Source organism: Camelus bactrianus, chromosome 1 (assembly GCF_048773025.1).
Source record: "Camelus bactrianus isolate YW-2024 breed Bactrian camel chromosome 1, ASM4877302v1, whole genome shotgun sequence".
NCBI lineage: Eukaryota > Metazoa > Chordata > Mammalia > Artiodactyla > Camelidae > Camelus > Camelus bactrianus.
In genome coordinates, this window is record NC_133539.1 from 110,462,803 (window position 1) to 110,479,884 (window position 17,082).

Consider the following 17,082-nt stretch of genomic DNA (forward strand, 5'->3'; position numbering starts at 1 on the left):
ATCACAGCTCGTTTCCTTATATATTTGACAACATTGTCATTGAGATCTTGTATTTGGCTAAAGTTAATCTGTAGGTGTCCTGAGGCCCTTTGGTTGAGGATGCTTTCCTACCAAGAGAATTTCCATTTGCTTTGGCTGGCTCCCAGAAGGTGCTATCATTGGAATTATTTTTATTTATATCTCCTGTCAGAGTAACCCATACGGAACATGTAATATGAATTCAAAATCCAAACTGTAAGGAAACAAGATTGTGGCTAGAAATTTTCTCAAGGGAGGCAGCTTTTACTACTATTTGCTCCACTTATAGCCATAACAGTGACTGATAAGTTTGTTTACTGGCCGCCTTTGCTGCAGGTGGATATTTCCTAAGCACATTGATCCAAACTACAAATATTTAATAAATATCTTTTATATGTTCCTTTATGGGCATATGGCTCGTGTTCCTTTACATGACATGTTTAGGACCCCTTCAGTGCTGCAGCCAGGTTTACAATTTAGTTCTTAAAATCACCTCTCCAGTTACCTACTTCTCATACCTAGTGGAATTAACCAGTATCTCTATGAGATCACACCTATTATATTTTTCCTTTTATTTTCTTTAATACTCACAGTGACCATAAAAGCCTAGTATGCACAGAAGATGCTGAGGACACATTTTTTATTTTGTTTTTGTATTTTAACCCAGCTTTACTGAGGTACACAAGACAAACGAAAATTGTATGGATTTAAAGTATACACCATGATATTTTCATATTTTGTGAAATAAGCACCACAGTCAAGCTAATTAATCTATTCATCATCTCAAATACCTTTTTCTTTTTTTGGTGGCGAGAATGTTTAAGATCTATTCTTTTAGCAAATTTCAAATATACAAAACACATTTTGAAAGATGACTATCAGCCAGTCAAGGAAAGCTTGGTCAACAATGAAAACAGGTGAAATTAAATGGATCTCTCGCAAAAGAAGTATTCCTACAGACAGATTAGAACTCAAAAAGCCTATCAGAAGGGTGGCATGCATCTCACTTGTCTGTATAAATCTGATCATACCTAAAGAGTTAAGTAGTTTAGTACATGTTTGATAAGCAGTAACACCAGGGATGGGCTAACAGAAAAGACCACACACGGCCCTTACTTCTATTCTTCTTTAGTGAGCTTTTCCCACGTAATCCGACTCAGTGTGGAGATTTAATGACACTTAGGATCTTTTTCTTTATTTTAGGGCAAAAACATCCACCCAATTTTAGATTCTAGAAACAGAGAATATTAAGAGTAGGAACAATCTTGTAGAAAATTTGATGGTCTTTTTTAAATATTCTTTTTATAGGTAGATAAACTGAGATTCCTTAGAAATGGGTACACTGAGGCTTGGCAAGATGAAATAATTGACAGCAGTGTTAGAGCAGTATTAGTAGCAGAGTCAGTATCAGAATCCAGCTTTTCCGACGCACAGATCAATGTCCCTGTTACGGAACTATTCTTCTTGTTATATGAGATATTTCTTGCGTAAAATAGAAACTTCTGCAGTAGATCACTCTACATTCTGTTTCTCTGAATACCGTACACAGGAAAGGATGTCAGAGACCTCCTGGTTTAAGCCTCCTGTTTCACAGATGAATGATCAGAGCCTCAGAGAGGCTCCCCTTCTACTCATTTAAATTACAAAATGTCATAGCTACTTGACCCTTCCATCTTCCGTTTCTCTGCCTTTCATTATGTTCTCAGCTCTCTCCTTGATTTTATTTTCTATTTGTTCACAGAAACATGAAATATTTGCTTATGAGTCAAGACTTCCTTATATACTATTTCAAGAAAAACTTGATCAGAACTTAAATCAGAAAAATCTAAAAAGAAAGTGATCTGCTGGGTCCCAATGTGAACTTTGAGTTAAAGCATCATAAACTGTGTTTAAAACACTTTTTTCTTACTATTACATTGCTAAAAATTTCCTTCAGTCCTTTACAGAATAGCCACATAATTCCAGGAGGACAGCATTAACACAGTCTACATGTGAATAGTGCCCCTACCGCTGTGCAGTTCACAGCCTGAATAACCTTAAATAATAGCCCTGTTTCCATTCATCTCACAGACCCAGACTTTTTCAGCTCTATTAATACTAGCATGGCAGGGAGTTGAAATGAATCATGTTTTACTTTCCTTTCATCCTTCTCAATCTGTGAACAGCAATATTTACTCCCATGAGTCTATCAAAACCTGAAATTAATGTGGTTCTGGTCACTCACTCATTTACTTCAAGGGCACTCACATCAGCAGAGGATGGCAGTGATGGTAACAGAACTCCACAATAGAAAACTGTTAGTGAAACAGTGCTGTGGGAGTTACACAGCAAGGGTGGTTAGAACTAATTATTTCTAAGAAGCATGCCTACTGCCTTTATTTTACTCTATACTGCAGGCTGTCGGAAGGAGCAAATGCTTGTCAGGCTGTCTTGTTTCATTAGTTCGTTATCCTTCCACCTAGGGTTTTAAGCATAGAGCCAAGAACACAGAGATGACTCATCGACTATACAAGATTCATGCTTCCCTCCCACAGTGTGTACTTGTTCCCGGGAAGTGGCTGCACAGCTACACACAGCATTTCCCAGTCTCCCTGCATCTAGATGGGGCCATACGACTAAACTGAGCCAATGGGATGGGAGTAGAAATTCATGTGTATTACTTCTAGGCAGAGAAGGGTAAGTATCCAATATCTTTCTCCCTTCTGTGATGGTCCTGGAGGCCAGCACTGAAGACAGTGTCCTCAGCATCTTCTGTGCATACTATGCTTTTATGGTCACTGTGAGTATTAAAGAAAATAAAAGGAAAAATATAATGGGTGTGATCTCATAGAGATGCTGGTTAATTCCACTAGGTATGAGAAGTAGGTAACTGGAGAGGTGATTTTAAGAACTAAATTGTAAACCTGGCTGCAGCACTGAAGGGGTCCTAAACATGTCATGTAAAGGAACACATCCAAAGAAAATAACAGAATCTCAAAGAGATATCTGTACTCCCATGTTCACTGCAGCATTATTCATAATACCTAAGATATGGAAACAACCTAAATGTCTGTCAATGGATGAATAGATAAAGAATATACTATATATATAAAAATATATATATATAAATAAATGTATATAGTGTATGTATCTATATCCACACAATGGAATATTATTCAGCTATGAGAAAGAAAGACATCCTGCCATTTGTGATGAAACGGATGGAACTTGAGGACACTAAATTAAGTGAAAAAAGTCAGAGAAAGACAAATACTTGCATGATCTCACTTATATGTGGAATCTAAAATGCTGAAGTCATAGAAACAGAGACTAGAACAGTGGTTACCAGGGGTCTGGGAGAAAGGAGGTGATGTTGGTTAAAGAGCACAAACTTCCAGTTATAAGATAAATAAATTCTGAGAAACTAACATATAGCATGGTGATTATAGTTAATAATACTCTATTATATACTTGAAATTTGCTAAGAGAATAAGTAGATCTTAAATAGTCTAGTCTCATCCTAAAAAAAGAAATGGTAATTATATGTCATAATGCAAGTATAACTAGCACTATAGTAGTGATCATTTTGCAATATAGGTTTATCAAACCAACACGTACACTTTAAACTTATACAATGTTATATGTCAATTATATCTCAATAAAGCTAGAAAAATACATATAACTACTGCATTTGTCATAAAATAAAATTTCCTTTTCTTATTAAAAAGTTTTCTACTGTACACATTACAGTTACTTAACGTATTATTCAAAAAATTGAAAAGCTCTTTATTCTTTAATGTGAAGAAAATTGATTGCTACAGAATTAATTTAACATGATGGTGCTTCTTATAGCTGGGTTCCGAATCAGATGAACATACCTCTAAAACGTCATCAGTCATGGGATAAAGATGATCAGGGTTATCCCAGTGGCATCTAAGTAGCCATGGCGACAACTAAGGCTCAACAGTTGATGTCACTATTGGAGGAGTCTCCGATGAACTGGAAAACTCATCACTAAGGTCTGACTGCTTCCTTGATTATGTTTTTTTGATACCCCAAACCCCTGTTGAAATTCACCCGAACAGTCTACTTGTGCAGCTGGTAGACAGTCTTAGTAGCTAAACAACAGGATTTTGCAGGATATTTGCAAATCAATGGGGTTTTCAGAGTACCGTATGTTGGGCTTTTGGGGACTTTTACTCTATTATGAAAACTGTATTAAATAGCAGATATAATATAATGAATTAAAACTGCCCACATCATTATGATCTATAACCACAGGATAAGGGGTTGATTAAAAAACTTCTCTATCCTTTCAACTCTAATTTTCCATTCCTCATTTCTCTTCCTCTTTCTCTAGCCTTCTGCCACCCTGATCTCATTTCCTCATATCTTCATATCTCTGGACTCAACTATGACCATTTTTCTAACTCCTTGTACTCCGTTATCTGCATTTCTTCATTCTTTATTACTCCAGGATTCTAACCACCTTCAAAATATTTTTATCACCTTCCTTCTCCTCACTGGGCTGTATCATCTTTCTTCCAGGGAAACAAAACACAAAATGGGTTTCTTCACTGGTCCCATGACCAAATCTTGCAATTTTTTTCTCTTGAAATACTGCCAGTGCTGAAAGAAAATGAGCTATGTTGGGTGGGCTTGGCAGGAAGGCATGGTGGTCCCTCAGCCGGGAATCAGTGATGATGTGAAAGAAGAGCCAAGTCTGGGCAGAAGGGGCAGGAGAAAACGCAGAAGATACAGACAACGCTGCTGTGGACAACTTGGCAAGCACAGTGGAATATGTCATATTGGCCTCAGCCTGGACAGGTCATGAGAGCTTGGCCCTGCACCCTAGAAATACCTAAAACTTCAGGCCAGTCTGCTTCCCTGTCTCAGCTCTGGGTGACCAGTCTGGGCAGGCCCTCGGTGCTGGGGGCTTGTGGGAAACAGAATCCAGTTCTGTAGGGGAAGATGCTGGCAGAAGCTCAGTGGGCAACCCTCAGAGGTGGGTTTATGGCAGGGGAGACTGGAAATGGCAGGGGAAACTAAAGAAAATTGGAGTGCCAGGTAGAGAAACCAAGGTAGAAGTCTGAGGCAGGGGTGGGGAGGAGACAGAAAGCGAGGCCCTCAGGACAGCAGCAGGGCAGGTGGGGGAGAGATAGCTGCAGCAGGACCTTGGAGGTGGCAGTAAAACATCAGTTTACACCCTTCCTGCTCCGAGTATTACCTACTCTGGCTATTCCCTCTACAATGCCTTCAGAGATTTTCTATAATTAACCACAGTGTGAGAGAAACCGTGTGAGGGCTCACATTCCCTGCCCTCTGCTGCCCAACAGTGTGTCATATTTGTTTATTCCTGAATCCCTTGTCACTCTCCAATGCACAGCGGGGCTGTCCCATTACAGCCTCATCAGCTGGAATGAGGCTTAAACGCCATGACTTAGAATATCAGACTCAACACAAATTGCTAATGTTTCACTTGGCACTGTGAGGGAGATGTCATGTCATAGTTATCGACGCATTCTATCTGGCCTTGTCCACCTCTACCCTCCTGGTCCCACCTGGTACCCAGAATAAACAGCTGGAGGAGGGGGAGGACCTGCAGCAGCCTGAAGCATCTCTCATCATCTGGTAGCCCCTCAGCAACCACACAAGGGAGCGGCTTTCAATCAGCAGCAGGAATGGGTGCAGCATTCTTTGAGGGCTAGATGAAGACACATTTAATTCAAGAAACAATTAAGCAGATGTATATTGGGAGCCAGATTTCTTTTCCCATCCTTTTTCACAGTTGCTATAATAATCTAAGACTTCTAAAAATATAGCCATAAGGAGGGCACAACCAGAGCTTGCTAACTAAGGAATAATGAGGGTAAATGGACTCGATTCATCGGCTTATGAAAGGAATGGCCCACTGCCTCAATGGAGCGCAACATTTCCTTTCCCAAATATTACCCAGCCAATGTCTGAACTGGGAGCCAACACCCCAATCCTGCTACTGTTTGTTTTATTTGTTTAAACAGACTGAGGGTGAGGTGAGGGTGGGGATGACAAAAAGACCAATCACCAAAGCTGCTAGAACAAGATGAGGCATATTGCGAGGGAAAGGCTACAGGAGTTCACCGACTGAAGTTGAAACACTCCAAGAAGAAACACACGATCCGATGACACAACTTTCCTCAGTGGGTCGTACAGTATTCCCAGGACAAGGCTGGCGATTTAGATAAAACATGGGAGGCTAGGCTGTGGGAAAAGATATTGGACTGGGAGTAAGAAGACCTGGGTCCAGGTTCCTTGCAGGATCTTGGGCACAACACTTGGCTCCTTTGTGTTTCCATTTCCTTAGTGGCAACGTGGTGATACAAATGGCGCCCAGTAACGGGGTTGTCAGGATGGGGAAACGCTTTGTGAAATATGAACAGCTTGTTTTCACTAGTCTCTTTTGGTTGCAGTGCTGATTACAGGGACGAATCACTGCCTTGCTCCAAGCTTGGAATCCATTAAAACACATACACACATAGAGGAGTCAGAAGTTGAATCAAAACATCACTTTTATTACTAGTTAAGCTGTACTTAAGAACATGGCTTGATCCGTGGTTCCTTATTATACCCTAAAACATACTATCTTCTTTTTATCTTCTGTACCTGTCTTCTTGATTATACAGTAAGCTTCCTGAGAGTAAAGGTTAGGTCTTTTTTTTTTTTTTTTTAACATTTTTTATAAAGGTTAGGCCTTATATCTCTTTTTAATCCACAGAATTTTCCCCAAAGCCATACATGAAGCAGGCACTCTGTCTGATAAGGGGTCACAATGAATCATGTTCGTACTCAGTTTTCTGGGTGGAGCCTCTCTCTACACTAGCCTGGAGCTCGTGGAGGGAAAGGCTCACATCCTTTCATTCCCAGTACCTAGGACACTACCTGGAACATAGTAGATTCTTTGTGAACACGAGTCAAAAGATAATGAAAACAGAGGGGTACCAAATGATCTACCCCGGGGTTGTGGACAGGGGTTTAAAGCAGGGATGTCTCCTAAGAATTCCATTCTCGATAGCTCATTCATTCGGGAAGAGCTCTACCTGCAAATTGCTTGCGATTTAAGAATTTATGTGAGAGTTTTCCCCACGACAAAATTTAGATTTTGTCTGCTTCTCAGGCACCTTGCCTATCTGGGCATCTGTGCCCTGGATATCTCAATCAGAATTATCTGCTAATGTTCTTAGTAGAAAAGAACTATCACTTGGTAATTAACTTAGAGCCATGACAGAAGCCTGTGACATCCGGTGTTTCAGAATGTAACACTGACTCGTGTTCTTATCCCAAGAGATGTGCATGTCATGAAAGTTTCCTTTGGAGCTGCTAGTGGAATCAGCCAGCAGCATGATGTCCAGGCCTCGTAGCCAAGTGGGGCAAAACTGTGAGAAACAACAGGTCTTCCCCCTGCATCATTAAGTTCCCTGGCAACTGGGGAGACGTAGCGCTGCCAGGTCAGGACTGATGTAGAGGCCAGGCTGAGATGCACACAGAAGGGCTGGGTGAGGACAAGCTAGACTGTCCTTCACATTTCCTTTTTCAGAAATTTTAAATGGAATTTACTAAATAATAGTACAATTTAGTAACAAAATAAATAATTAAGTTATTTAAAAACAGTAGTAAAATGACAATTCATGTTTGGAAGGCATTTTACAACTTATGAAATGATTTTATGCCCTGATCACCTAACTCTTGCAACAGTCCTCAGGGGAGACATTATACTCGTCATCTGTGTACCGCAGTTAAGGCAAATGAGGCAGCTCTGGGAAGTTAAGCACTCTGTGTAGAGTCACAGAACTACTAAGAGAAGACGGGCGAGCTCAAAGTACATTCTTCAAATCCAAATTCCATGCTCTCTTCCACCATATGTTTTAGCAAAAGTCCTTTCATATATAAAACTGAATTTACTCATTAAGAGTTAACATTTAAATCTGCATGAGTCAACAGCTCTCCTAAGTGTGAACATGACTTTCTTCACCTACATTCCTGCCAACTATGTAATGGAATATACTCCAAAGTCATAAAATGGAGTTTCTTTAAGCTAGTTTGTTCCTCAGTCTTCACTGGCATTGCTTATAATGAGAATATCTTACTAAGGTTTGTTCAGTCTATGTAAGACAGCTGTTGACTTACATAAATTTAAAAATCATAACTTAGAATGTAAAAGACATTAAATCAATATGACACTTTCAAGGACTTAGGATGCATAAACTTCCCATCACACTTCAAAGTGTTACCGCCTCAATTTTTTTCTGTGTGAATGAATTAAACTTTAGAACCCAAGAGACCTGTTCTCCCTAGAGAATATTTGCAATTTTTTTCATAATAAAAAAAAATCCAGCCTCAAATTCTTGATTTGCAAAAGAATTATCCAGCACGTAATGAGGAAGAAATAGTCTTACTTAGAAAATCAAGTTCTAAAATGGGCCCACTGCAGTGAACAGTCAGGACCAAGGGCCACTCTTGTGTTTTCTCTTTGCTTTATAATCTTAGCTGGTTCATTCCTTGTGCCCTTTCTTAAAAGAGTAAAAACGGACTTCCAGTGTATCCTGAAGAGGAACATGAAAGTTCTGCCAGTTCCTAACCCAACAGCACTGTGATTCTGCTGGTTCCCTTCACGGTATCTTCTCTCCTCCTCTTCCTTCCTAACTGACCTTGATTTTGTTCCAAGATTCATTTTATCACCAGGCAGCTCACGTGGTAGAGGGAAGCTGAAAGCATCTTCAGCTCCAGGATAGCCCTTCTTTAGTCTATGACAGTGATTCTCAAAGTGTGGTCCCTGGACCAAAGCTTCAGCATCACCGAAAACTTAGAAATGCAAACGATTGTCCCCACCCCAGATCAACCGAATCAGGAACTCCAGGGTCTTGCCCGGCAGTCTGTGTTTAAACAGGCCTTCCAGGTGATTCTGTTCCATGATTAAGTTTAAAACCACTGCTCTAAGCAAGTGATTTTTCAACCCTGGTTGAACATTAGAATCACCTGAAACCCAGGCGTCCCCACTCCCTACCCTCTCTCCCAAAGATTCTAATTGATCTGGGGTGGGGTCTGGGCAAGAAGATTTGTTAAACGCTCTCCAGGTGACTCTAATGTAATCCAGGTTTGCGAAATACTGATGAAGGCCAATCAGAGTAATCCAGTCTGTTCTCCTTTTTTTCCCTTTTTTATATTTCAATAAATATAAAAATTACTGGAAAAGAATTCATGGCAAACCAAGATTTGAACCCAAGCAGTCTTAATCCAGAATCTGAGTCTTTAACATGGTTGCCACACTGTCACTCTCCAAGGAGGTTGTGGCCAGACAGTGTGGGAGGGGGAAGACACCTCCAGGGGTGGGGGAGGAAATGAAAACTCTTCATTTCACACATAAACATAATGTAGTATCTTTATGATTGCCTGTAACGTCTAAAAGAGCCTACATTTCTGGAGTCAACACTTGTTTGGACCTAAATTCCATGTTCGTTATGATTTATATCAACTCTCCCTCATTAACCTCAGGGAAAACTTCCTCTCACTTATCAGGAAAAACGAACCATGCACACAGAACACACTCACCAGCTTCAGCCACTCTGATCTCTCTCCAGCTCCAAAGGGAAGTTCCTTTGTAATATAGGGCCTACCTAGGTAGGAGATGGCGATACAGACCAGTTCGCTGAGACTTGGTCCTAAACAATTTAGTGGCAAAAACCCAGGGACCATGTTACCCAGTTACCTACAATCCACCCTAATAGTTCTGTATTTTATCCACACACGTGCTTCCACATTGTAAGGTCTAATTGATGGTGTATGATGGTTTTACAGTTGAAGCATTTATTCCTTCTCAGTGGTTCATAAAATAACAGTGTATCTTATGATTAATGACATCTTATATTTGCTGACATATGGTCATTACATTAAATATATATTGAGGCCCACTATGATTCAAGCTCTAGATTAGACTGGAGATGGGGGAATGAAAGAATTGGAGTCCCCGTGCTGCGGAGCTGGACAACCTGAAAACAAGCACACGGACACCCAGAGCTAAATACAGCCGATCCTGGAACAACACAGGTTTGAACTGCACGGGTTCACTTACATGTGGATTTTTTTTTCAATAAATAAATATACACTCTTATCCCACTGTACGAATGCACAGGGCTGACTGTAAGGGACTTGAGCATTCATGGAAGTTGGTATCCACAGGAGGTCCTGGAACCAACCCCTCATGGACACTGAGGGATAACTGTATTTTGTGGGGGATGGAATGTCAGTTGTGGTGGCTGGAGCACACTGGGCGTCCACTGCATGGAGTAGTGTGTGTGGGGGTGTGTGTATACGTGTGTATGCTTGTGAAGGAGAGAAGTGGCTTGAGGCGAGGAGGAAGGGGTAGTCTGGGACCAGACTGTTAACCAGTCTTGAATGCTAACCTAAGGAATTTAGGCTTAAACCCTAGATCAGTGGTTCTCAGACACTTTGGTCTCATGACATTTTTAATATCTTAAACATTACTGACAACCACAAAGAGTCTTTCTTTATATGGGCTATACCTACTACTATTTACCATACTAAAATTTAAAGCTGAGAAATAAAAATTAATCCATTAAAATAACAACAAACTCATTACATGTTAACAAATAACATTTTAAATAAAAAATGACCGTATTTTCTAAAACAGAAAAATTAGTGAGAAAGGTGCCATTGTTTTATAGTTTTGTAAATCTCCTTAATATCTGGCTTAGGAAAGACAGCTAGCTGGCTCTCAGCTTCTGCATTCAATGTGTGGCAATATGATTGAAGAATATGAAGAAAAGCTGGCTTCGTAAAGATATGTAATTGGAAAAGGGAGAGCCTCACAGACTTTCTGCAAAGGTCTTAGGGTTCCCCAGAGGTTCCGGGACCACATTGTGACTGCTGCTCCTGGCAATGCAAAGCCATCAGAAGATCATCAGAAGAGGACAGGCAGCTGATTCTGCAGCTATGTGAGGACGAATTAGAAGGAGGAGGCCTGAGATTAGGGCAACAAGCAGGGAGACTATTAAAAGGGTCCAGGCGAGACCACGGGAAGCCCTTCACCAAGCAGAGACAGTGGGGATGCAGAGAAATGAATGGATTCACAAGTTAGAGTCCACGGAAGCTGGGATCCAAATGCACCCAGGCTGGGGTAGAGAATAAGTCGGGATGACTTCAGGTATTCAGGGTTGGAAATCTGGCTGGATAGTGATGACAGGGTACAGATAAGGCATAAGAAGATCATTTCTGGTTTTAGCTGGCCAAGAGGCAAAAGATGAGGCAGAAAGAGAAATGATCTGAAGATTTAAGACCATTGACTCAAGGAGATCCAGACAAATGGATGGGCCCTGGGAAACTTACCTGTTTAAACTGCTATACTCAATACAGTTTCAAATGACATCAACATTGCATTTACCTTGAGAAGGTAAAATTAATTTCTTTTAATATGCAAATATCCATGAAAGTTATGGAGAAGCTCCTTAACTCTTCTTAGCCAATAAAGTACACCTTGGCATTAATTAATTTAGTCAGATTGCTTTGTACCTTAATGGAACACACAAGAACTTCAGATCACAGACCTCAGGACCACAACCGGCCTGGGGAGGTACCACGGTGGGACTCTGGGTCTACTATGGGATAAGGCTAAGCATGGAGAAAACAGAGGGGAAAGTGTTACTCCCTTGTGGAAGATATTACTATGTGGACATTACTAGTTTAAGAAGTGACTGGAGGGAAGAATAAAGTCACTGGGTGGCTGGCTGGCAAACATGGCTAGTTAGAGCTGAGACGGGCACCAAAGACATTTCGCTCACTTTAAAGTATTTTCTGGGGCTTCTGCTCAGTTCCAGAGATCAGATGAGAGGCAGAACATCCCATCAGAAATAAACCCCACACGCAAGCGGCTTCTCACTACGCCTGGGAGAGACTAGAGTGGTGAGTAATGAGGATTTGGGGTTGTGTGTAGGTAATTCAGGTCTGAGACAGAGGCACAATCCCCAGGCTCCAGGTAAAGAGGGCAGCGGAGGTGTCTCCTTCACCTTCTAAATTCTGCAGGTTAGAGGCCCACATCTACACTAGGTGTTTTCCTTCTCTTCCACCTCCTGGGTAAGATAGGGACCCATGGACGGTTCTCTGGGTTGAGCAGAGGGTTACTTTGTATGGTCCCACCGTCCAGTATATGCAGAGGATGCAAGAGCAAGTGAGATACCGATGATACAGAGCACGATTTAAGAAATACAAATGCCTGCGTGTAGAGCAAATGCTTAACTTATTGACAGAATCACTCCCTAACTCCTAAGTATCGAAACATCTTTGATTTAAATAGATATCAGCATTTTAAAAAACCTTATCTTCATAAGCTTAAAATAATTATCTTAGTCTTCTTCAAAATGCAGTAACAATGAATTTCCAGCACACAGCACCCAGGCAAAGACCAAATCTGTTAACTCAGGACTCAGTGCCTCCCCAGTGACGTCGTGTTCTTAAGTTTGTGATGATGTCCTTATTTTCCATTATTACTTTTAAAAAAGTGTGACATGGCCTGGGAAAGGCAGCCTTGATTATGTAAACTCCCTCCTCTGTAGAATGAGATCAGTGATAATTAAAGCCCCGTTTGCCTTATAAGGTTTGTAAGGATCAAATCGTGGAAGGAAATGTTTCATGAATCAAAAACCCCATGCAGGGATTAGAGTAGAGCTCCCGAGGAGGCTGTACCCTTCTCCCACAGACAGGAAGGCGCAGCGAGGGACAGGCATTTATGGTAGGTCTTCTATGTGCCACGTTATCTCACTCAACACATCTTATGCAGTGGGTGGTCATATCCCCTTTTGCATATGAGGCACATGGAGGTTAAGTGACTTACCTAACATAAGGCACCTACTAAGTGGTGGGGACAGAATTTGAACCCTGGTTCGCAGCCCCAAAATCCAGGATTCCTGGCAGTAACTTTGCACCTACTTTACTATTCAGGTCTAAAAAGGGAAAATGAATATAAACATTTATTTCTCACATAACCATAAAGCTCTCATCACCACCTAAATCCTCAAGCTCTCAGTCAGTCCAAGGTATCGTATAAAATGTGTTAAAGTTTCCCAAAGGGCCAAAGCTGCCAGGATGAAACACTCAGGACTAAACTGTGGAATGCAGCCCAGGAAATAAAATAGAGGCAGAGACACTCAGTTGTAATAAAAGTAAAATATTAAAACCTCAATTGCCCTGCCTGCCAAAGACTGCATCCCTCAGCCCCCATCAGGCACACAGAAGCCCCAGTGACTGCAATGCAGTGATCCAGAGAGAGCCTAGATTTTTTTTAGCCCTACCTGACATCATTAATAAGACACAAACTTTACCCCTCATGGGTCAGAACCACCCCCATCTAGTCACAGGGCAAGGCACAGAAGCCACCCTGCTGATTTCTCCCCTGTGTGGTGCAGGCACCAGGCAGCATGGAAAAACAGCTTAAAGAGGTAGAGAGAAACCTGAGTGTGAATTTTCCATCATTCACCACCTGGTCACCCTGGGCCACTCCTTAACGTACGCATCACTAACATGTCTTCATCTTGAAGCATTTACCTCTGGGATGAATGAGAAGATTCAGGCAAACTGATCAGCAGATGCCTGTGAACACAGTAGGCACACAGGAGGGAGCAGCTTAGCTGATAATGAGACTCTTGGACTGGCTCATGTCCTCTAGTGAGTAATTGCTTGAATTTTCTTCCTTTGTAAGCAGATACTCTCTGGTAGGCTAAAGTTGACCATAAACTCCTTCTACTCAACTCCCTTTCAGAGGTGCCGTCCAACCCCTCTCCCCCGGGATCAGGATTGGCCTTAGTGACTTCCTTGGCCAACACAATGTGGCTGAAGTATTGCTCTGGGGTTTCCAAGTCTAATTCTTAAGAAGCCTTGTAGATTTTGCCCTGGCCTCATAGCCGCGAGCTGTTGTGTAAGAAGTCTGACCACCCTGAGGCCACCATGCTGTGAGGAAACCTCACTTTGTTCTGTGAAAAGCCCTGAGGGGAAAAAAAAAAGATGTTGGGCCAGCCCCAGCTGTTCCAGCCTCCGGGTGCTGGAGTTATTCCAGCCCAGATCCTCGCCACTGTGGAGCAGTCTGCCAATGCCCGACCAAACTGCAGATTCATGAGCAAAATGAATCATTGTTGCTGCTTTAAGCTACAAACTTTGTGGTGATTTGTTATGCAACAAAAGATAACCAGAACCCTCTATCAGTTTTTCCCCCCAAATTAAAAACATCAGTTTTCTGAGTGACGTAAAGTAACATAATAAGTTTATGTTGACTCTGCAGTTCTCAAGTCTGTTTTAGACACTGAAAAAACATTTTGTTTGTGGACAATGTTAGTCCAGGCATAACTTAACAACTGGTTGACCAATGACATATATGATATTGTGTGTCTATGTATGCAGGGGTTTACGTTATCTAGGACTTTACTAAATATGTAATTCCTCTCATGAGGAAAAAAATGCTACAAATAATAGCCCGTCATCTCAATGAACTTGTGAAAACCATTCCCTGAAGTCAGACTAACTGATCTAGTGCCCAAGTGCTTCACCCTCTCAGCTCTGTACAAAGCCGGGCTCTAGCCCATAATCAGCTCTCTAGCCATCGGGGTGGTTTATCCAGGGCCGCTACGTACCTCCTAACTAGCAGGAAACTATCTACTCTCGGCTGCTGGCCTTTATTTCTAGGCAAGTTTGCAAACAATGAAAGTGTTAAGGCAAGGCTGATTTCTGCAGCTAGCCAGATAATGTCTGAGCAAAATCCCTTCAGCTTTCCAACACTGTGAGCGTGGGAGGATGGGCCTGTTACACCATAAGACTTGACTCTGGACACGAAATACTTTTCTGGTGCCTTTCAGATAATATTTGACCTTATGATATTATGCAAACTTTGGGGCACAGAGTCAGCATAGATGAATTCAACAAACGTTCTGCTGCCTTCCAAATCTACTACGCTTTCTTTCATATCTTGTTTCTTTTGTCTGCAAAACATGCCTCACTTTCTTGAGGGAATGTGTGTGTGTGTGTGTGTGTGTGTGTGTGTGTAATCCTATTTATCCTTCAAATGTTTCCTCTCCCATCAAGGCAGAGTTAATCATTCCTTGATGACATTGCTTCTTCAATCCATAATGCCTTTTCTCTAAAAAGTAAGCTTATCATTAAAAAAAAAAATGCAACAAACCCTACAGAATACATGGAGAAAGAACATGAGAGTCTCTGTAACTCTTGGCTATGTTCCACCAGGCTGAAACCAGGCTGACGTGATCTGTGTTTCAGGGATTAGAATTCAATAGCAAAAATGAGTCAATTAAAACACCCAACCAGAATGCTGTCTGTAGATAAAGTGCTTTGCACTGGGGGTGCAACATAACTTGAATTGCTAAATTCTAAAGGCTGACTGGTGATTTGCATCTCAATCTCTTTTCTTGTTACTTTCTTGGCAAAAGTTAACAAGGAGCCACTCAGCCTAGGAAAGATCGGTCCTCTACCTCAGCAAGAACCAGACAAGCACAATGAACTTCAAGTTTTTCCAACTCAATGGCTTGATTTGACCCTGAGCGGGCACTGACTATTGTCCTGAATGAGTCAATCTAAATATCAAACCTACCAACTGGTACTGGTTTTTGCATTCATTCAGTAACAATCCAATCCTAAGGACTATGCAGTCTGTAAGCAGCAACTGGAGTTTTGTGGCACAGTCCCCAAAACACACGAGTGCCATACGGAGACAATCGTAACTGAACACTCTTCATTCTACCACCAACCTAAATGAACCACATTTTCACCATTCATTATCTAAGAACACGCGTAACTATGCAAAACATTCCACGTCAAAGCTGTACAGTCACTGAATGGTACCAGGTTCTAGTTCTATGTGACAAAATCCCACCACCCACCATTTCCTCTCCATGAGAAAACCAGAGAGGATCATGCTGGAGTATCCCTTACTCCGCCACAAAACCAAGAGGAATCATGTTTTTGACACTCTTTTTCAAAACGTCCCTAACATGCCAATTTAGAATTATCAAAATGAGGTCTATAGCAATTATGTACAGTAACTGATGCCCAGGGCAACAGAATGACTTAATGCTTGATACTTCAAGTACCTAGAGGAAGCAGATGGAAAATTTACCATCCTCCCTTACTGATCAAACTCTGGTCTTCCTCCAGAAAGTGTGTAAGTTTCCAGCACTGGACACATAAAAACATTGGTCTATTCTAGGAAAGAAGAAATGTGACATCAACTTACTTAACAGTTGGCAATAGAGGGCCTGTAAACTTCTCTTCATGGTATCATCTGGTCCTGCGTGTCCTCCAGTTTATTCATGATTCTGTCTAGGAAATTGGGAGAAGAAAATCGTTACATCTGGGGAACATAATTCAAGCTAATGATCAGAAGCAAGTCCACTCAACACGATCCTGGTTATAAAGCCTAAAATACCAGATTCGAAGGGAAAAATTCTTGGGATTGAATATACCACAGTACAGTCTATGTTATAAAACTACCAATTAATCAGTCGGTTAGATCTTGAAACTATACACACCACTGAAGCAAACTCATATGGGCAACCAGAGAGTGAGTATCTGGCTCTGGAACTTCTGAGGATGTCCAGTTCATCTCCCCTGAATCTAGTCTTGAAACAGGAGAAACAAGAAATTTCTAATCTCATATCTACTATGGTGCTCACCAAAAAAGACAAAACATCCCCAAAAGCTTCACTACACTTGAAATTGCATTATATTAAACAATTTTTCTATTATTTTCTGATTATAAAAGACACCTTCAGTTTAGAATGTTCAGAAAATATAGCTAAACCAAATATAGATAAGAATATATAAGAAGATGCAAATTACCCATCTCTCCAGCCTTTCAAGTGTACATGTCTATTGGTCTGTTTCATTATGTATTATACATTCTAATTTTTCTCCCTAGTGGTAGAAACATCTTCCTGCATTGTTACTATACTTCACTTTTTAATTTTAATGGCACACAGTATTTTTTCAAGATAAATTCCTAGAAATGAAATCACAAGGATACAATTTAAGTCTCTT

General features: G+C 41.1%; 1 protein-coding gene across 4 annotated transcripts in view; it reads right to left on the minus strand.

Annotated features, from left to right (window-relative positions):
* Window positions 1-17,082, minus strand: part of TMEM108 (transmembrane protein 108) — a 291,093-nt gene that overhangs the window by 115,016 nt on the left and 158,995 nt on the right. For 2 of the 4 annotated variants that reach the window (XM_074371221.1, XM_074371224.1), the window contains one exon: window positions 16,280-16,361. In XM_074371221.1, coding sequence (XP_074227322.1) covers window positions 16,280-16,319 — 40 coding nt within the window. In that variant the 5' untranslated portion in view covers window positions 16,320-16,361. Of the gene's footprint in view, window positions 1-16,279; window positions 16,366-17,082 lie in introns of all 4 variants that reach the window. The other 2 variants (XM_074371220.1, XM_074371223.1) reach the window with 1 other exon arrangement.